The sequence below is a fragment of the Podarcis tiliguerta genome (genome assembly GCF_965153285.1).
Source record: "Podarcis tiliguerta genome assembly, chromosome: 13".
Lineage (NCBI taxonomy): Eukaryota > Metazoa > Chordata > Lepidosauria > Squamata > Lacertidae > Podarcis > Podarcis tiliguerta.
The window spans coordinates 52,158,002-52,179,608 of record NC_139546.1 but is presented as its reverse complement, the minus strand read 5'-3'; the positions used below and the strand labels follow the sequence as shown (position 1 = coordinate 52,179,608).

Sequence of the window (21,607 nt, the reverse complement as noted above, 5' to 3'; positions counted from 1 at the left end):
TGTCTGCGAGGAGGTATAAAATCATGTCAGAGGGGTTCTGGCCAGGGGACCTTGTCATTATAGGTGCTAAAAATCTTTCTCTGGCTTCATTATATAAGGGGCAGCGCAAGATATACAGTGGTACCTCGAAAGACGAATGCCTCGCAAGAAGAAAAACTCGCAAGACGATAGAGTTTTTCGTTTTTTGAGTTGCTTCGCAAGACGAATTTCCCTATGGGCTTGCTTCGCAAGACGAAAACGTCTTGCGCCTTTTTCTTAAAACCGTCAAATCATTCCTATGGGAAACCGTCAATGCACGGTGGTGCTTCGCAAGACGAAAAAATTCACAAGACGAAAAAACTCGCAGAACGAATTAATTTCGTCTTGTAAGGCACCACTGTAATGCATAAGGTCCTCTACTTCAGGACAAACATGTTCGTTTGTTGGCATGCCTCTGTGTCTCCCATCTCTATAAGCAGAGTTTATTGTGTTTAATCGTAACTCTGTTAAAGCTTTCTAAAGTTGCGCAGAAGTCAATTCATTAAAACAAGATGTATGTTCATTGGCCTCTCTTGAGTTTAAAATATAATGGGGCACACGTAGATGTGTACATAGAGTTTAGATCGTTTTTAGTTGCCACTGCCCTAATGGTTTGTTTAAAGATATTTTTCTGGGAATATAAGGGCAGCAGTCTTTTCTTATGGTCTTCACGATGGCGGGACGGGCATCTGGCAAAGAGTGGATTCAGAGTCCGCCTCTTCTCAAATTCTGCTTTCTCTCTTTCCCCGCAAAAAACCTGCTTCAGAGGAACTTCTCCATGTCTGTGAACAGTGTTGCGGTGCTAAGGCTGATGGGAAAGGGGGCTGGGGCTGCCCCGGCCGGAGTCTCCCGGGGGAGAGGCAGCACCCGGAGCCGAGGTACGGAGGCATCCTGGGGCGGGCGGGTTGGCTCCCTTTCCTGAGAGCCAGTGTGGTGGTAGTGGTTAAGAGCAGTGGACTCGTGATCTGGTGAACCGGGTTCGCTTCCCTGCTCCTCCACCTGCAGCTGCTGGGTGACCTTGGGCCAGTCACACTTCTCTGAAGTCTCTCAGCCCCACTCACCTCACTGAGTGTTTGTTGTGGGAGAGGAAGGGAAAGGAGAATGTGAGCCGCTTTGAGACTCCTCCTTCGGGTAGTGATAAAGCGGGATATCAAATCCAAACTCCTCCTCTTCTTCCTGTCTTGCCACCTTCCCCTCCTCTCCTTTGGGGAGGCGGCGAGTGGGTTCCTGTTTCCGAAAGCCGGTGCAGTGGTTTGAGTGCCGGACTAGGACCTGGGAGAGATCAGGGTTCAATCTCCCTGATTGGCTATGAAGCTCCCTGGGTGGGTGAGCTTGGAGGCCGGTCAGTGTCTCTCTCAGCCTCACCTATCTTGTTGAGGGAATTAGGGGAGGGAACCATCTACACTGCCATTTTTGAGCCCCTTAGAGAGACATGGATTCAATATAGGTAAAGGGACCCCTGACCATTAGGTCCAGTCATGGCCGACTCTGGGGTTGCGGTGCTCATCTTGCTTTACTGGCCGAGGGAGCCGGTGTACAGCTTCCGGGTCATGTGGCCAGCATGACTAAGCCGCTTCTGGCGAACCAGAGCAGCGCACGGAAACGCCGTTTACTTTCCCGCCGGAGCGGTACCTATTTATCTACTTGCACTGGTGTGCTTTCGAACTGCTAGGTTGTCAGGAGCAGGGACCAAGCAATGGGAGCTCACCCCGTCGCGGGGATTCGAACCGCCGACCTTCTGATCAGCAAGTCCTAGGCTCAGTGGTTTAACCCCCAGCGCCACCCGCGTCCCAGGATGCGATATGCATGCAGTCAATCAATCAATCGATGTTATTTTGACACCTTACCTCTCTCTACCCCACAACTAAACAGGCCGTGGCCGTGGCGAGAGTGGCTTTTACCAAAGAAGCATTGAGGAGGCAGAAGGGGCGTTTGGCCGCGGTGGGGTCCGCGAGATACACCGCAGCCAGAGTTGGGATGACCGGTGAGTAGGGGTCCTGGCGAGGTGGGGGAGAGCTGTGTCTGTGGGTCGCTGTGGGAACCGTTGCTCTGACACCCTCTTCTTCTCCTGCAGAGGAGAACGACGGTTTGAGAAGCCCATCCGACGGGAAGGAGGTACAGTGATTTCCCACCTAGATCGCAGGGTGGTCAGCGGGTTGGCAAGATTCGTCCTACGTGCAGTCCCCCCCCCCCGCCAGCTTTCTTCCTACCTTGTGCAGGAAGGGAACAGGGCCTGCTATCCGCCTTTGAAATGAGGAGCCGTTGTTAGCCTGCGGGCATTACTGGTAGCAGAGGAGAGCTATGCCCCTTCTGAAGCGGCCTGCTGCTTTCGTTGCTGGGGGCTTCACTCGCCTGTCCTGGTTCTGGAGTGTGGGGCACCCCATAGCTCTCTCACCGTTCTGCTAGCTCACCTGCACGCAGTTCCTTTTCATAGAATCATAGAGTTGGAAGAGACCACAAGGGTCATCGAGTCCAACCCCCTGCCAAGCAGGAAACACCATCAGAGCACTCCTGACATATGGTTGTCAAGCCTCTGCTTAAAGACCTCCAAAGAAGGAGACTCCACCACACTCCTTGGCAGCAAATTCCACTGTCGAACAGCTCTTACTGTCAGGAAGTTCTTCCTAAGGTTTAGGTGGAATCTTCTTTCTTGTAGTTTGGATCCATTGCTCCGTGTCCGCTTCTCTGGAGCAGCAGAAAACAACCTTTCTCCCTCCTCTATGTGACATCCTTTTATATATTTGAACATGGCTATCATATCACCCCTTTTGGCATATGTCTTGCCAGGGAAGCGCTTAATTGCAAGGGGTGTGGGTGTGTGCATGCTCCATCTTTCCCAGCTACTCTTTCGCACCTGGCCCAGGCCAGTAAGATCTTGGCTGGGGTGGGAGGGCTTGGAGGACCACACTGGACCCTTCACACCTAACGTCTGGCTTAGAGACCCCTACGCTCGCTCTCGGGGCCCTTCTTAGAGCTTACCGGGGAGCGGGGGAGTTGCTCAGGGGTACCCGCAGGAATACCAGGTCCTCAGAATGCTCAATCTGAGTTTTTTTCGGGGTTCTGCGACGCTCTGGCGGTCACCCCAGTCTTCAAAGCGCCGGGGCTCTTTCAGCGGAAAGAGCTCCCGTCCGCCATTAATCAGGCGATCAACCGGAAGTCTGTATGCCATACTGTTTTGCTTCATGAGTAATGTGTCTCTACCAAATAAGCTTGCAGAGATTTGACACAAATTAATTCATCTGCCTCAACTTGGTGGGTTTTGAAATAATTGGTCATGGAGCCTGTATAATAAAAAATAAATGAATGGACTTCCGTTACAAACCTTTCAACAGTGCAATGGATGACCTCGGAAGGTGGTGGTTTCAGAACCACATTGGAGGTTCTGAAACTAAAACTGGGTGGCCACTTGCCACAGCTTCTGCGGCTGAGATTCCTGCATTGCCGGGGGTTGGACTAGATGGCCCTCGGGGTCCCGTCTGACTACAATTCTATGATTCCATGAAAGTCACACGCACAAAGCCATGGCAGCCCCATCAATTTCCCTGCTTAAAAGCTGCCTTCATGGTGGGTGTGGCAGGTCCTATCCCACTGATTGGTGTCCCTGAGGTGGAACAGCCCTAATAGAGTTAGAAGGGACCCCAAGGGCCATCTAGCCCAACCCCCTGAAACGCAGGAAGCTTTTGGCCCAACGTAGGGATCAAACCCGCGACTCACAGATTAAGCGTATCGCACTCTACCAGCTTATCCGCTGCCGTCTCCCTCCTTATTTGAAGCCCGGGCTCCGTTTGAGGAGGTGGTTCCCCCGGGGCGCAAGGAGTTTGCCCGCTCGGACAGCGACAACTGGCGCACCCTCCGAGAGGAGCACGAGGAGGAGGAAGAGGGCAGCAGCGGCGCCGTGGCCGTGGCCAGCTGGCGGCAGAGCGGAGGCCCCCGGCGGGAGAGCGAGCGCTGGCGGTCTGCTAGCCCAGGTGAGAGCCCGCGGCGGAAGCAAGCTTGGGGGAGCCAGGAGGAAGAGGGCGTCCGGCGTCCGGCCCCCGCAGAGGCCGCCGGAAGGAGAAATGGGTTTGCCCTCAAACCTCCCTCTCTCCCCACAGACGGAGGAGGCCCTCGGTCCGCGGGCTGGCGGGAGCACGGCGGAGAAGGGCGCCGGCGGAAGTTCGACTTTGACTTCCGGGAGCGGGAGGACGAGCCGCGGAGCGGGCGCCGGCACCGGCACAACAGCGACAGCTTTGAGGATGACAAGGACGGCCTCCCCGAGTGGTGCCTGGAGGACGAGGAAGAGGAGATGGGGACCTTCGACTCCTCCGGAGCCTTCATGTCCCTCAAGGTGCGCAGGTTCCTAGGTTCCAGCAGCGTTTCCCCAGAAATCGCTAGGGGAAAGGTCTTCTCTGCTCAGGATTTTTCCCCATTTGTCTGTTTGTCTATCTCACCCACACAGATACAGATCTAGCGTTTATCCATTGGGGGTCTGCTCTCATCTAGGGGGACAGAGGAGAAGATGATGATTGTTATTATTGGCTTGCTAATTGCCTTCTAAGCCACCGTTTTCCCGCCTGCGGTTGAAGACTTATTCCGACAGGCCTTTGGGGGCTGATTGTTCCTTAAGGAAACGGTTTTTAAATCGTGCTGTTTTTATTAATTGTCTTGTAATAGATCTGCTTTTTAAAAATACAGTCATACCTCGGGTTAAAGATGCTTCGGGTTAAATCTTTTCAGGTTGCGTCCTGCGGCGACCCAGAAGTGCCAGAAAGGGTTACTTCCGGGTTTCGCCGCTCACGCATGCGCAGACGCTCAAAGTGATGTCATGTGCAGAGGCAGCGAATCGCGACCCGCAGGTGCGGGTCGCGTCCTGCTCCTGTTGCGAATGGGGCTCCGGAACGGATCCCGTTCGCAACCAGAGGTACCCCTGTATTGTTTTAACTCTTGCTAAGTTAAGTTATTTTTTTTTAATTAATATGTTAATGTGCTGTTTAGCTTTTTGTATTTTTTAAAAATTTGTGTAAGCTGTCTTGTGGCCCAGTCTGGGGAAAAGGCAGCAGAATGATAAATAATAATAATAATAATAATAATAATAATAATAATAATAATAATAATAATAATAATATAAATAATATAATATAAATAATATAATATAAATAATATAAATAATATAAATAATATAAATAATATAAATAATACAGTGGTGCCTCACAAGACGAAAAGAATCCGTTCCGCGAGTCTCTTCGTCTAGCGGTTTTTTCGTCTTGCGAAGCAACCCGATTAGCGCTATTAGTGGTTTAGCGGCTATTAAAGGCTTAAGGGATTAGCGGATTAGCTGCTAAAAGGCTATTAGCAGCTTAGTGCCTTAGAAAAAGGGGGTGGGGAGCGGAAAAAAACCCCCAGGAATCGCAAGACATTTTCATCTTGCGAAGCAAGCCCATAGAGAAATTCGTCCTGCGAAGCGCATCGAAAAACGGAAAACCCTTTTGTCTAGCGGGTTTTCCGTCTTGCGAGGCATTCGTTTTGCGGGGCACCACTGTAAATTTACTCTTTGGGGTGAAGGGAGGCCATATAGCCCGGGCCAAGTATCTCTCTCTCTACCTCTCCTTGGAAGTTTGGTCCTTCCTTCCCTTGCAGCCTGGTTCTTGTTCCTTCCCTTCCCATAGGCCATCCTTCCTTTCCCAACTGGATCCCTTCCGGCTGAATAAGGACTGTGTATGGTGATGAGGGGCTTCCCCAACCGCCCCCCCCCATGACTATTCTGTTAGGATATAGTTCCATTCCACTTTTAGAACAGGCACGTGGAGTTGTTGCATGTTACATATCTGTTTACTTCCAGCACAGTCTGCTGGGAACTTCCGTCGTATATAGCTTTTGCTTACGTTTTTTGCTTGGGCACGAAGGGAAGCAGACATGTTTTCCTTTGTTCTAATGCCGAATGAACGCTTGTAAATATGCCTTGCATATGCCTTTGTCCGCCACTTCCGTTGTGGAGAGTTATTCACTCTGCTGATTAGAGCGTGCTCAAGTTTCTGAAGCTATGAGCCGCTGATTGATACTGTTCCAAGGGAGACCGGAGTTTGCCTGGATGCCGGCCGGTGGCTGGAGGCAGCTGGGGGGCCTGTGAATTGCCCCCGCCTCCCAAGACGCATCCCAACAATAGGGTTATGGGCCCAGATCCACGGCACTTAAACGAGAGTAGGGCTGCTGATGGCTGCTGCGAGACCCGGCAGAGACAGAGGTATATGAAGCAAGGCTTCTCAAAGCTGACCACGGCCTCTTCTCTTCTCCTTTTGCAGAAGAGCCCCAAAGAGCCGATCCTTGAGGAGCAGGAGTTAAGCTTCCAGCCCCTGCAAGAAGAGGAAGAGGAGGAGGAGCTGCCGGAGGCCAAGGACGGCGACAGGAGAGAGGGCGGGGAGGTCCCTGCCAGCCCCACGGCCAAGGAGGGGCCAGAAAGAGGTGAGAGGCTGGAGGAGGTGGACCTGCTCCTGGACAGAGGGCAGGAAGGCTGTAGGCTTGAGCCCCCACCCCCCCAAATAACCTCTTTCTGCACCCCTTCCCCTCCTTTTCTCTTAGAACGGAAGGAGCCCCGGCAAGTGCCGGAGGAGAAACTGCCTGCTCCTCCCGGTGCCCCGTGGCGAACGGGCCCCTCTTTCCCCACCGCTACTGCCCCCCTGGGTGAATGCGAGAGTGTCACGCCGGGGGTCTCATCGAAGGTGGAGGTCTCGGGGCTGGCGCCTGGTGGCAACAAGGAGAAGGAAGCTCTCGATGGTACGTGGATGAGGGAGGAAGGGGCAGGCCTGCGATTCGTCCCTTCTCCTCCTACTTCAAGGGTTGGCAAGGCTTACCAGGCCTGAGCAGGACCACACCCGTGGAGATCACACTCCGTGGGCCAGACCGGCGCAGCGCAACGGCGGAAATTGCATCTGCGCGTGTCCGCGGCGCCGGAAATCGCTTCTGCACGTGCCCAGATGCCGGAAATCACATCTGTGCATGTCCGTGGCGCGGAAATCACTTCTGCGCGTGCCCAGATGCCGGAAATCACATCTGTGCATGTCCGTGGCGCGGAAATCGCTTCTGCACGTGCCCAGATACCGGAAATTGCATCTGCTCATGTCCGTGGCGCGGAAATCGCTTCTGCGCGTGCCCAGATACCGGAAATTGCATCTGCGCAGAAGCAATTTCTGGAGCTGCGGAAGAGAGCCCCTGTGCTGCGCCATGCCGGTTTAGCGCAGCGAGCGGGGACTTCCCAAGCGGGCGGCTGGGTTTGGGGGCGGCTCGTGGGCCGGCTAAATGGCCTCCATGGGCCTTAGGTTGCCGACCCCTGTTCTAGCGCTTCCAGGGCGTCACAATGGGCAGCTGCTTGACTGTCTGCTGCAGACTGGTGGAGAAGGCGGGCAGCAACACCGTTAAATCACGAGGAAACCTGGCAGCAAGGGAAACGGGTTGGCAGGGGCAGAAATGGGCCAGGCTGGCTTCGTAACCCTCCTCTTCTGCCCATCTTGTCTTGTTTGGGGGGCTCTTGGAGACGCGGTCGTTCTGTGCGAGGGGATGAACCCTCCTCCCTCTCCCGCCTCCAGGGGATCCGTGCCTCCTCAGCCACCCGGCTCAGCTCAACCCGGCTGCCGTGGCTGCCCTTCCCACGCCGGCGTCCTCGTCCGCAACTGCTGCTGCTGCTACTACTGAATTCACAGTTGGGGACAACGAGGATGAGGACGGGATGAAGCACCTGCAGCAGGTGAGCGGGGGTGGCAGGGCCAAGGGAATCTGTGTTAGGGAATTGCTGTGTTAGTTTTATTGTTGTCAGCCACTCTGAGCCCGGCTTCAGCTGGGGAGGGCGGGATATTAATATTATTAGTATCATTACTATTATTAGTAGTATCATTATTATTATTAATAATAATAATAATAATCACTCTGCATGGGATCGCTCCTGGACTCTGGCTTGTGTGGGTTGGCTGGTTGGTTGCAGTAAATGTGTTTTCATGGCTGGCTCCCACATTCACTGCAGAAGCTCTGAATCTTCTTGCTGAGGTGGGGGCTGCCCCCCCCCCCAATTACTAGGTCAAGATCCCAGCCTTTTGGATTTGGTTTGATTCATAACAGACTTTTACGAGACATCTGAAGGCAGCCCTGTGTAGAAAAACTTTTAATGTTTGACGGACTATTGTAGTTTAATATTTTGTTCGAAGCTGCCCTTAGTGGCTGGGAAAACCCAGCCAGATGGTCGGGGAATTAATAATAATAATAATAATAATAATAATAATAATAATAATAATTTAACACTTTTAGCTGCCCCCAGGTGTAGCTGTGGGTTAAACCACAGAGCCTAGGACTTGCCGATCAGAAGGTCGGGAGTTCGAATCCCCGCAATGACGGGGTGAGCTCCCGTTGCTCGGTCCCTGCTCCTGCCAACCTAGCAGTTCAAAAGCATGTCAAAGTGCAAGTAGATAAATAGGTACCGCTCCGGCGGGAAGGTAAACGGCATTTCCATGCACTGCTCTGGTTCGCCAGAAGCGGCTTAGTCCTGCCGGCCACATGACCCGGAAGCTGTATGCCGGCTCCCTCGGCCAATAAAGCGAGATGAGCGCCGCAACCCCAGAGTCGGGCACGACTGGACCTAATGGTCAGGGGTTCCTTTACCTTTATCTCAACCAGGTAAGTGGCTCACAGCAATGACCATGGAAAAGCAGTCGGATTAACACAGGCTTCCTCAACCTCGTCCCTCCAGATGTTTTTGGCCTACAACTCCCATGCTCCCTGGCTAGCAGGACCAGTGGTCAGGGATGCTGGGAAGTGTAGTCTCAAAAAACATCTGGAGGGCCAAGTTTGAGGAAGCCTGGATTTAATGCATACCAGGTTTGTAAAGAAGCGAAAACATTCCAGTGACGGTGGGATAGCTAGGAGCCGGTGTTGCAGGGGTCCGACTCTTAAGGGTCATCCATCCCAACCCGCCACAGTGCAAAATATTTGGAAGTAGTGGGGGGGGGGTTGTGTGCATTTCTCGGTGTGCGTTTTGCAAGCTCGCGACAGACGCGCATCATCTCCCTTGCGCATTTCTCCCCCAACCCTCTCTGCCCCCTTTTCCCTGCCTGCCCCCCAGGAAGCAGAGAAGATGGTGGCTTCCTTGCAGGACAGCTCTCTGGAGGAGGAGCACTTCACGCAGACCATCGTGGACCACCGCAACACGGCCGCCGCCTTGCCGCTCTCCCACGAGGCAGCCATGAAGTGGTTCTATAAGGATCCCCAGGGGGAGATCCAAGGTGAGCTTTGCAATAGGATTGAAATTGCCAAAAAAAGATAGAATCATAGAATCATCGAGTTGGAAGAGACCACAAGGGCCATTGAGTCCAACCCCCTGCCAAGCAGGAAACACCATCAGAGCACTCCTGACATATGGCTGTCAAGCCTCTGCTTAAAGACCTCCAAAGAAGGAGACTCCGCCACACTCCTTGGCAGCAAATTCCACTGTCAAACAGCTCTTACTGTCACTCCGTCGTGGGGATTCGAACCGCCGACCTTCTGATTGGCAAGCCCTAGGCTCTGTGGTTTAACCCACAGCGCCACCCATGTCCCACTGTAGTGGCATACAAAAACAATCTAACAAGGCCTGGAAACGATGCCTTATGAGGAACGGCTAAGGGAGCTGGGCATGTTTAGGCTGGAGAAGAGGAGGTTAAGGGGTGATATGATAGCCATGTTCAAATATATAAAGGGATGTCACATGGAGGAGGGAGAAAGGTTGTTTTCTGCTGCTCCAGAGAAGCGGACACAGAGCAATGGATCCAAACTACAAGAAAGAAGATTCCACCTAAACATTAGGAAGAACTTCCTGACAGTAAGAGCTGTTCGAGAGTGGAATTTGCTGCCAAGGAGTGTGGTGGAGTCTCCTTCTTTGGAGGTCTGTAAGCAGAGGCTTGACAACCATATGTCAGGAGTGCTCTGATGGTGTTTCCTGCTTGGCAGGGGGTTGGACTCGATGGCCCTGGTGGTCTCTTCCAACTCTATGATTCTATGATTCTAATTAATAAAAATAAATTGGGGGGGTGGGAGGTGAACTTTGCAGCCAGGAAGTGTGTGTGTGTGGAGCACAGCAACTGCTCTGCATCCGCAGCCCCGATTCTCCCCCCTCGGACCACTGACCTGCCCCTTCCTGTCTCTCCAGGCCCCTTCACGACTCAAGAGATGGCTGAGTGGTTCCAGGCCGGCTACTTCACCATGTCCCTGCTGGTGAAGCGAGGCTGCGACGAGGGCTTCCAGCCACTGGGCGAAGTCATTAAGATGTGGGGAAGAGTGCCTTTCGCTCCGGGTCCATCGCCACCCCCCTTGCTGGTGAGAGGACCAGGGAGGGGATGGTGGGGTGGGGGAGAAGGCGAGGTTTTTGTGTTTTTAACCGAGATCGATGGATGGAGGGCAGTACAGCGGTACCTTGGTTCTCAGACTTACTCCTTTCTGGAAGTCTGTTCCAAAACCAAAGTGTTCCAAAACCAAGGCACGCTTTCCCATAGAAAGTAATGCAAAACGGATTAATCCGTTCCAGACAGCCCCTAAGACAGAAGTTTAACATGAATTTTGCAATCTAACGAGACCATGGATCCATAAAATCCATGGCCTAGGACCCTCGTACTTAGGGGACCGCCTCTCCCAATATGCCCCGCGGAGGACCTTAAGGTCCACAAATAGCAACACCCTAGAGGTCCCTAAGGAAGTCAGACTAGCCTCAGCCAGAGCCAGGGCCTTTTCAGTGATGGCTCCGGCCTGGTGGAACGCTCTGTCTCGTGAGACCAGAGCCCTGCGGGATCTGATTTCTTTCTGTAAGACAGATTTCTGCCTGGACTTTGGCTTGGAATCAACTTGATCCCCTCCCCCTCTTTTCTTTTTCCTTTCTCCTTCTGTGATGGAACTCCTATCTGGGGACTTCCCTGGCTTTTTTCTGGCCCACGTAGGACTAGTCTGGATAGTTGGCCTTGGTGAAGATTTGACGTTTTCATCCCCAAAAAGTTTTTGATTTGAGTTTCTACTGAAATGAGGCTGCATTTTAATGTTGTACTTAATCTTGTTTTAATCAAGAGTTGTGTTTTAATCAATTGTTTTTATACCTGGTGTTAGCTGCCCTGAGCCCGGTTTTGGCTGGGGAGGGCGGGTACAAATAAAATTGATTATTTTTTGTTATTATTATAAAATGAAAGCAATCCACAACTTACTGCATCAGTAGCTGAACTGGGTTCCACACAGTCACAAAAACAGAAGAAAGAGCCACAAAAACACAAAATAAATAGCGCAAACAGACAGACCTCAGCATAACACTCAAAACGGAAGTGTGGCACTTAAATCGGAAGCATAGCACTCAAAACGGAGCACGTTCGGCTTCCAGAAAAAGTTCACAAACTGGAACACTTACAGTGGTGCCTCGCAAGACAAAATTAATCCGTTCCGCGAGTCTCTTTGTCTAGCGGTTTTTTCGTCTTGCGAAGCAAGCCCATTAGCGGATTAGCGCTATTAGTGGTTTAGCGGCTATTAGCGGCTATTAAAGGCTTAAGGGATTAGCGGATTAGCTGCTAAAAGGCTATTAGCAGCTTAGTGCCTTAGAAACAGGGGGTGGGGAGCGGAAAAAAAAATCTCAAGACTCGCAAGACATTTTCGCCTTGCGAAGCAAGCCCATAGAGAAATTCGTCCTGCAAAGCGCATTGAAAAACGGAAAACCCTTTCGTCTAGCGGGTTTTCCGTCTTGCGAGGCATTCGTCTTGCGGGGCACCACTGTATTTGGGTTTCAAGTTGTTTGAGTACCAAGGCGTTTGAGAACCAAGGCGCCACTGTATACACATTTAAATGGTGATGGATTGCGATGCCCATCGCCTGTTGAGCCACGCTCCCTCTGCCGCTTCCCTGCTTGTGACCTGGGCTGGTCTTGTCTCTTCTCCTGTCTGCCCAGGGAAACATGGACCAGGAGCGCCTGAAGAAGCAGCAGGAGCTGGCCACCGCCGCCCTCTACCAGCAGCTCCAGCACCAGCAGCTGCTTCAGCTCGTCAACAGGTAGCCTACCTCGCAGGGCGGTCGCCGGGGTTCCCTTGAAGATTGATTGCGTTGCAGAAGAGGGGGAAGGAAGCAGGCCTTGGGGCATCCTTGCTTCCTCCTGGTGGGCTGTTCCAGGCAGTGGCGTAGCGTGGGGGGTGCAGGGGGGGCCGGCCGCACCGGGCGCAACATCGGGGGGGGGGGCGCTCGCACTCGCAGCTCTCTGCCCCTACCTGGCTCGCTCACTCTCTCTAACTGCAGTGCTGGCTGTGCGAATCCGATCCGAGACGCCGGGTCGCCGCCCACTGTGGAGGGGGGGGTGCCAGGCATGCGGTGCGGTGTGGAGAGAGAGCGAGGGACTATCTGGGGGAGGGACAGTGCAGCGGGGGGGGGGCGCAAATTACTTGCCTTGCCCCGGGTGCTGACAACCCACGCTACGCCACTGGTTCCATGGGAGGTGATTGGGGGGGGTGCACGCCGATCTCAGGAGGTCAGAGCTGCTACTTTGCAAGCAGCAGACGGGTTCCTGACACCCCTTCTCCCCCTTTCCTTCCCCCCCACAGCAGGCAATATGCCCAGTGCTCCCTCCAGCAGAAGGTGGCGGCGGGGGACCTGACGCAGCAACAGCTCACCACCTTCCTGCAGCAGCTGCAAGCTCTCAAGCCAAGGTGAGGCCCGTGGCCCCAGAGTCCCAAGGAAGGAGGCTTCCCAGCAGCCCTTCTCCCAAGCGCCTCACTGCCAGCCCAGTAATAATAATAAGGTAAAGGGACCCCTGACCATTAGGTCCAGTCGCGGCCGACTCTGGGGTTGCGGCGCTCATCTCGCTTTACTGGCCGAGGGAGCCGGCGTCCAGCTTCCAGGTCATGTGGCCAGCAGGACTAAGCCACTTCTGGCGAACCAGAGCAGCGCACGGAAACGGCATTTACCTTCCCGCCAGAGCTGTACCTATTTATCTACTTGCACTTTGACATGCTTTTGAACTGCTAGATGGGCAGGAACTGGGACCGAGCAACGGGAGCTCACCCCGTTGCGGGGATTCGAACCGCCGACCTTCTGATCAGCAAGTCCTAGGCTCTGTGGTTTAACCCACAGCGCCACCTGCGTCCCAATAATAATAAAAATAATAATTTATTATTTATACCCCGCCCCTCGGGCTGGGTTTCCCCAGCCACTCTGGGCGGCCTCCAGCAAAGCACTAAAATACAATAACCTATTAAACATTAAAAGCTTCCCTAAACAGGGCTGCCTTTAGATGTCTTCTAAAAGTCTGGTAGTTGTTGTTCTCTTTGACATCTGGTGGGAGGGCGTTCCACAGGGCAGGCGCCACCACTGAGAAGGCCCTGTGCCTGGTTCCCTGTAACCTCACTTCTCGCAATGAGGGAACCACCAGAAGGCCCTCGGAGCTGGACCTCAGTGTCCGGGCTGAACGATGGGGGTGGAGACGCTCCTTCAGGTATACAGTCTTATCTCGCTGCACCCAGGGGTGTTTATGATCGTTCATTCAATCTGCTAGTCGCTTTGTTTAGCCCAAGGCGGCCGGAAGTGACTCACCACCACTCAATAATAATAATAATAATAATAATAATAATTTATTACTTATACCCCAGGGACGCAGGTGGCGCTGTGGTGTAAACCACCGAGCCTCTTGGGCTTGCCGATCAGAAGGTCGGTGGTTCGAATCCCCACAATGACGGGGTGAACTCCCGTTGCTCAGTCCCTGCTCCTGCCAGCCTAGCAGTTCGAAAGCACGTCAAAGTGCAAGTAGATAAAATAAAATTAAAAAGTTCCTTCCAGTAGGACCTTAGAGACCAACTAAGTTAGTTATTGGTATGAGCTTTCGTGTGCATGCACACTTCTTCAGATACACTGATAGCTTTATCATGTATAATGAGATAAGAATCCAACTGCTGCTTGCCTTCTATCACTGTGCCATTGAGAGTGTGCTCACTTATGGCTTATGTGTGTGGTACGGAAGCTGTACTACCCAGGACAGGATGGGGTTGCGCAGGGTTGTTAAGGCAGCAGAGAGCATTGTTGGCTGCCCACTCTCCACCTTAGAGCAGATTTATGCCACAAGCTGCCATAGGAAGGCACTGAACATAGTAAAAGATCCATCGCATCCTGGTCACTGTCTCTTCGAGCTTTTGCCATCGGGACAGAGATACAGGACGATGAAGACAAGAACGAGCCGTCTTAAGAATTGCTTCTTCTCCAGAGCGATCTCGGCCCTGAATGGGAAGCCCGGACTTTGAAAGTCATCTAATCTCCCTTGCTGTATCATACTGTATTGTTTAATTAGTGTTTTTATGGAGCAGTCAAGTAATTTCGTTGTCCCCGAAGGGGGCAATGACAATAAAGATATATTATTATTATTATTATTATTATACATGATAAAGCTATAGTTAGCCATCTCACCCTTTGCTTTTTCCTGTAAGCCCAATTGCAGTCTTTAACAGTCATCAACAGGTTTACCTCACCTATCAGCCAATCGCCCATTCCTACCACCCTTCTGAGTAGTACCCTTCCCCACCCTCTCACTATATATAAGGGTCTCGTGACTTCTATTTCAGTGTATCTGAAGAAGTGTGCATGCACACGAAAACTCATACCAATAACTAACTTAGTTGGTCTCTAAGGTGCTACTGGATGGAATTGTTTTATTTTATTTTGTTTTGACTACGGCAGACCAACACGGCTACCTGTCTGTAACTGCAAGTAGATAAATAGGTACCACTCTGGCAGGAAGCTAAACGGCGTTTCTGCGCACTGCTCTGGTTTCGCCAGAAGCGGCTTAGTCCTGCCGGCCACATGACCCAGAAGCTGGACACCGGCTCCCTCAGCCAATAAAGCGAGATGAGTGCTGCAACCCCAGAGTCGGCCACGACTGGACTTAACTGTCAGGGGTCCTTTGCCTTTTTTTACTTATACCCCGCCCATCAGGCTGGGTTTCAAAAGACTCCACGTAGCTACATTAAAACCAAAACAGGTGGAGGAGAAGGAGAAATGCACTGAAAACATCCCCTCTGCTCTTTACTGATTATAATTTTCTATGCTTTTAGCTGTTACTATTTTTATCTGTACAGGTGAAACTCGAAAATTTAGAATATCGTGGAAAAGGTCATTTATTTCAGCAATTCAACTTAAAAGGTGAAACTAATACAGTGGTACCTCGCAAGACGAATGCCTCGCAAGACGAAAAACTCGCAAGACGAAAGAGTTTTTTGTTTTTTGAGTTGCTTCGCAAGACGGATTTCCCTATGGGCTTGCTTTGCAAGACGAAAACGTCTTGCGCTTTTTTCTTAAAACCGTCAATGCATTTCCTATGGGAAACCGTGCTTCGCAAGACGAAAAACTCGCAGAACGAAAAAACCTGCAGAACGAATTAATTTCGTCTTGCGAGGCACCACTGTATATGAGATAGACTCATGACATGCAGAGCGAGATACGTCAAGCCTTTATTTGTTATAATTGTGATGATTATGGCGTACAGCTGATGAAAACCCCAAATTAACAATCTCAGAAAAGATTGTGAAAAGGTGCAGTAGCTCTTCAATCCATAACACCTTCAATGGGTTCCTGAGCCTTGAAATGGTCTCTCAGTCTGGTTCAGTTGTGCAGAAAGCCATCCTTGAGACCCTCCATAAGGAGGGAAAGCCTCAAAAGGTAATTGCAGAAGAAGTTGGATGTTCCCAATGATTTCATTTAATATTCTGATTTTCCGAGATTGTTAAGTTGGGGTTTTCACCAGCTGTACGCCATGATCATCACAATTATAACAAATAAAGGCTTGACATACCTGGCTTTGCATGTCTTGTGTCTATCTCATATACAGTGGTTCCTCAGGCTAAGTACTTAATTCGTTCCGGAGGTCCGTTCTTAACCTGAAACTGTTCTTAACCTGAAGCACCACTTTAGCTAATGGGGCCTCCTGCCGCCGGACCCCAATTTCTGTTCTCATCCTGAAGCAAAGTTCTTAACCCGAAGCACTATTTCTGGGTTAGCGGAGTCTGTAACCTGAAGCGTCTGTAACCCGAGGTACCACTGTATTAGTTTCACCTTTTAAGTGGAATTACTGAAATAAATGAACTTTTCCATGATACTCTAATTTTTCAAGTTTCATCTGTATGCTTTTAGCTATTATTTATCTGTAAGCTGCCTTGAGTCCCTATTAGGAAAGAAGGTGTTGTATGAGAAAATCTATGTGATGATGATGATGATGATAATGATGATGATAATAATAACCAGATGCCTCTGTGGGAAACACACAAGCGGCACCTGAACATTCTCTCCTGCGGTTTCCACCAAATGGGATTTGTTCAAAAGCATTGCTTTCTGCTAGCCGCAGAGGCACAGCATAGCCAATCATGGTTTAGCAGCCATGGCTCGTCTTCCCAGCCTCCACGGGTTTCTCCGATCCTGTTTTGAAGCCCTGAGACGGTTGAGTTTCTCCCCTGCCCCCTAACTTTGCCACTTTCCTTGTTTCCAGAGCCGGGGAGCAGGGAATGATTCCTTCTATGAACCGATCAATATCTGTGCCAGATACCGGGTCCCTGTGGGACACACATACCTCAGCCTCACCGCAAGCAGGTGACAACTCGGGCCTCTGTGCATAAGAAGAGTGAAAGGAGGAGGAGGAGGAGGTGGTTTTGCGCAGTCCCAAGAGCAGGGCCTTGGCGTTCAGCCAGTCACAGTTCTTGGGCTGGGTACTCGTGGGCTGGGTTCAAATCCTTTGTTGTTGTTGTTGTTGAGTCGTTCAGTCGTGTCCGCCTCTTCGTGACCCCCTGGACCAGAGCACGCCAGGCACTCCTGTCTTCCACTGCCTCCCGCAGTTGGGTCAGACTCATGTTTGTAGCTTCGAGAACACTGTCCCACCATCTCGTCCTCCGTCGTCCCCTTCTCCTTGGGCCCTCCATCTTTCCCAACATCAGGGTCTTTTCCAGGGAGTCTTCTCTTCTCATGAGGAGGCCAAAGTATTGGAGCCTCAGCTTCAGGATCTGTCCTTCCAGTGAGCACTCAGGGCTGATTTCCTTCAGAATGGATGCGTTTGATCTTCTTGCTGTCCATGGGACTCTCAAGAGTCTTCTCCAGCACCAGAATTCAAAAGCATCCATTCTTCGGCGGTCAGCCTTCTTTATGGTCCAGCTCTCACTTCCATACATCACAGCTGGGAAAACCATAGCTTTAACTATACGGACCTTTGTTGGCAAGCTGGTGTCTCTACTTTTTAAAATGCTGTCTAGGTTTGTCATTGCTTTCCTCCCAAGAAGCAAGCGTCTCTTAATTTCGTGGCTGCTGTCACCATCTGCAGTGATCATGGAGCCCAAGAAAGTAAAATCTCTCACTGCCTCCATTTCTTCCCCTTCTATTTGCCAGGAGGTGATGGGCCCAGTGGCCATGATCTTCGTTTTTTTGATGTTGAGCTTCAGACCATATTTTGTGCTCTCCTGTTTCACCCTCAATAAAAGGTTTTTTAATTCCTCCTCACTTTCTGCCATCAAGGTTGTGTCATCTGCATATCTGAGGTTCAGATCCTTACTCACCCCTAACCCCCCGAATGGGATTGTTCCTCAGCTGGGTTGCAAGGTGATTGTATGACCTAAGAATTGCCTGACCCCGCAAGCGCCCGCTCAGCCACTTGGGTCAGTGGAATTGGCACTGCTGCAGATGGTTAGAAAATGGATAATGGTTTTAATCTGTCGTTGCTTTAATTTATTTATTTTTGTTAGAGCGTTTATTAATTTTCCAATAAAAGACATCCAATTAACATATCAAATCATAATCCAATAAAAAACCAAAAAACCCCAATTGTCTTCCGAATTTACCGTATTTTTCGCTCTGTAAGACGCACCAGACCACAAGACGCACCTAGTTTTTGGAGGAAGAAAACAAGGAGAAAAATATTCTGAATCCCAGAAGCCAGAACAGCAAGAGGGATCGCTGCGCAGTGAAAGCAGGAATCCCTCTCGCTGTTCTGGCTTCTGGGATAGCTGCGCAGCCTGCATTCAGTCCATAAGACGCACACACATTTCCCCTTACTTTTCAGGAGGGAAAAAGTGAGTCTTATAGAGCAAAAAATACGGTAATTCTAATTTTACGACTTCCCACAATCTGAATGTCAAAGCTACTCCAAATTTCAGTCCTGTTCTCTCACGATAGTTCCATATTTCCATATCCGATTTTATCTCTTCAAGCTTCTTGTTGCTTTAAATTTTTAAAAGTCCCAGATTGCTATTCTTTTTTCTTCCCCTTTGTTTTATTGTAAACCTCAACGGAGTTTTTCCCCCCTCCTTAAAAAAGAAAGAAAGCGGTGTATAGATTTTGTGAAAGTAAAAAAAGAGAATAAAACAGGATAACGTCCTTTTCTTTTAAGCCGGCTCGCCGCTAGCATTCAAAAAGCGAGGCGCAGGCTTCTGGATCCCACAGGGCTCTTCCTTGAGAATTTGGGTTGGGGAGTTTTAATGTTGGTCTCTCGCACACAAGCAAAACAGCAGCTACACGTGCCTCTGTCAAGGGCGTGTGTGTGTGTGTGGTTTTGAGCAACATTCGTTCAATCATCACCTTTTTTAAAAAAAATAATACTTATTAGAGGTTTAATAGTTACAGAAAAAAGAAACAATAAAAAATTTAACACAATACATCAAAAATAAAAAGAAAAACAAAAAATTGCAGCAAAACAACAACAAAAAAACATTTAAAAACACATCTAATATTTCCATATCTTTACCTTTCATTTACTTATTTCATCGACCTCCTCACACCTCCCTTTTTTGTATTCTAGTTCAATTAGCTATTTCAGCAAATCCTTTCCATCTTTCTCAATTTTTTGTTCTATAATTTATCTTAACACAATCTAACTTTTAATTTTCCACTTCGGCTCATTAACAATCAGTTTTTGCTTAATTCTTTATAACATTTCTGCTAAAACCGTATAACTTCATTCCAGCATCCTTCTAACATTCATTAATTTTGCAATATTTCTGTAAATATACTTTGAATTTTTTCCAATCTTCTTCCACCGACTTTTCTCCCTGGTCTCGGATTCTGCCACAATCATCACCTTCCTTTTCCCGTTCGTAGAACTAGAATCACCCTTGGCGTGGGCGGGTCTTCCATTTTCCCGTAGCTCACAGATTAAAGTTCAGAGGTTGCGAAACTTTTATCAAAACACATTCAAAGTCCACTGGGAGGAAAACGCAAGTTCTGGTAGAGGTCTAAGCAGAGAGGCAGGCCTAAGCTTGACTTTACACCCCTGGCTCCCAGAGTTGGCAATGGAGTAACCTGGGATTGGGGTGTGTGTGCTAAGAGCCAGGTTTGGGGGGGGGGGGGCGGCCTGGAGGTTTAAATGACCACCAGACGCCAAAAAAACTGGTATCAGTGGATCTGGCTCGTCAAACAACAGACCAGAGGATTTCATTAAACGAAGCGGCTTCAATTGGATTTGAATAACGGTGCGATTAATCGCCACTGTTTTGAGTTTTACCTTTCGGCGTCGGGCAAACCACTGTTCTGAACAATGCTTTTTATAGGGTTGGGGGGCGCTGGACACAAGGGGATCGAACTCGTGATTTTCATATGGGAAACACCTCTTCTCTTCTCCCCACTCACGGTCTCAAAACCCCTCTTTTCTCTTTCCAGGCGGTGAGGCCAGCTTATGGGATATTCCAATTAATTCTTCAACTCAGGGTCCAATCTTAGAACAACTTCAACTGCAACATAAAGTGAGTTGCGCATTGCGTGGCGGGGCTGGGGTGGGCGTGTGGTTGAATTGGGGCCTTCCTGCAACTTAGGCTCTGTGGCAGGGACTCTGCCTCGCACGTGGAAGGCGCCCCGGACCGATCCCCAACGGCACCTTAATAACTAATAATAATAATAATTTGTATTTATACCCCGCCCTCCCAGCCGAGGCTGGGCTCGGGGCGGCTAACAAGCAATCATAAAAACAAGTTGAATGAATACAACTTAAAAACAAGATTAACATACAACATTAAAATATTGAAACATTAAAATATTAAAATGCAGCCTCATCACAGGAGGAGAAAGGAAAAAGAAAAAAAGAAAAAGGTGGAGGGAATCAAATTGGCTCCAAGCCAAAGGCCAGGCGGAACAACTCTGTCTTACAGGCCCTGCGGAAAGAAATCAGATCCTGCAGGGCCCTGGTCTCATGAGGCAGAGCGTTCCACCAGGCCAGGGCCAGTGTTGAAAAGGCCCTGGCTCTGGTTGAAGCTAATCTAACTTCCTTAGGGCCCGGGACCTCTAGGGTGTTGCTATTTATGGACCTTGAGGCTCTCCGTGGGGCATACCGGGAGAGGCAGTCCCGTAGGTACGAGGGTCCTAGGCCGGGAAGGGCTCTAAAAGTCATAAACAGCACCTTAAATCTGACCCTGTACTCCACTGGGAGCCAATGCAGCTGGAAAAGCATTGGGTGAATATGCTCCCATGGCAGAGACCCCGTGAGGAGCCTCGCTGCAGCATTCTGCACCCGCTGGAGTTTCTGGGACAGCTTCAAGGGCAGCCCCGCGTAGAGCAAATTACAGTAGTCAAGCCTGGAGGTGACCGTCACATGGATCACTGTGGCCAGCTCACCTTCAGACAGACTTCCCCGCCTGAAACCCTGGGGCCACTCTGGGCAGGCGGTGCTGCGCTCGATGGGACCCCCGGCCACCTGATTCTGTTCAAGGCGGCTCCTTGCGCCCTAACCGGCTTCTCCAACCCCTTCCCACCCCACAGCTACAAGAGCGGAGAGGCGCCGAACTCAGGGCTAAGAGGGACGAGGACGAGCGGAAACGGCGCCAGGAGGAGCAGAAGCGCCGCGAGGAGGAGGAGGTGTTCCGGCGCAAGCAGGCAAGGGCAGCCAGCGCCAGCACGGCCTCCCATGCGCAGGTGGGGATCCAGCCCAATAGCTCTTCTTCTTCCCCGGCCCAGGCAGCCCCCCTTTTCCTCCAGCTCAGACCCCTTGCGAGCGTGTGGGCCCACGGGAGCTCTTGTCCTGTGGGTGTTCAGCGGCTTCCTTCCTCTCTCTCCCCCCCTTTCTGAAGGCTCTGGGACTTGGCCTGGGTGGGGGTACTCTTTGGAAGAAAGTGGGGGCCTTCTTTGGGTGGCTTTTGGGGAAAAATTCATATTTTTTTGGAATTTGCATTTTATTTGCCAACATTCTTATATTACATCGGTAAACGTCATATTACATTGCAGGACTTACTATAATTTCCAATACGTATACAAAAAAAAATTATGGTAAACGTCACATTACAGGGCTTACTATAATATAGTTTCCAACATGTATAGGGAAAAAAAATTATGGGATGCGGGTGGCGCTGTGGGTTAAACCACAGAGCCTAGGACTTGCCAAGATCAGAAGGTCGGTGGTTCGAATCCCCATTACGGGGTGAGCTCCCGTTGCTCGGTCCCTGCTCCTGCCAACCTAGCAGTTCGAAAGCACGTCAAAGTGCAAGTAGATAAATAGGTACCGCTCTGGCGGGAAGGTGAACGGCGTTTCCGTGCGCTGCTCTGGCTCGCCAGAAGCGGCTTAGTCCTGCTGGCCACATGACCCAGAAGCTGGACGCCGGCTCCCTCGGCCAATAAAGCCTGACGTATTAGCGTT

At 50.6% G+C, this 21,607-nt stretch overlaps 1 protein-coding gene across 3 annotated transcripts in view; it reads left to right on the top strand.

The window, feature by feature from the left end:
- The window catches only part of GIGYF1 (GRB10 interacting GYF protein 1), a 59,482-nt gene that overhangs the window by 22,243 nt on the left and 15,632 nt on the right, over positions 1–21,607 (top strand). For all 3 annotated transcript variants that reach the window (XM_083410089.1, XM_083410090.1, XM_083410088.1), the window contains exons 7-21: positions 785–896; positions 1,891–2,002; positions 2,093–2,133; positions 3,792–3,986; positions 4,113–4,345; positions 6,297–6,456; positions 6,574–6,768; positions 7,578–7,735; positions 9,101–9,260; positions 10,163–10,329; positions 11,930–12,030; positions 12,573–12,677; positions 16,496–16,596; positions 19,645–19,727; positions 20,737–20,889. In XM_083410089.1, the coding sequence (XP_083266215.1) occupies positions 785–896; positions 1,891–2,002; positions 2,093–2,133; positions 3,792–3,986; positions 4,113–4,345; positions 6,297–6,456; positions 6,574–6,768; positions 7,578–7,735; positions 9,101–9,260; positions 10,163–10,329; positions 11,930–12,030; positions 12,573–12,677; positions 16,496–16,596; positions 19,645–19,727; positions 20,737–20,889 (2,076 nt within the window). The remainder of the gene's footprint in view (positions 1–784; positions 897–1,890; positions 2,003–2,092; positions 2,134–3,791; positions 3,987–4,112; positions 4,346–6,296; positions 6,457–6,573; positions 6,769–7,577; positions 7,736–9,100; positions 9,261–10,162; positions 10,330–11,929; positions 12,031–12,572; positions 12,678–16,495; positions 16,597–19,644; positions 19,728–20,736; positions 20,890–21,607) is intronic.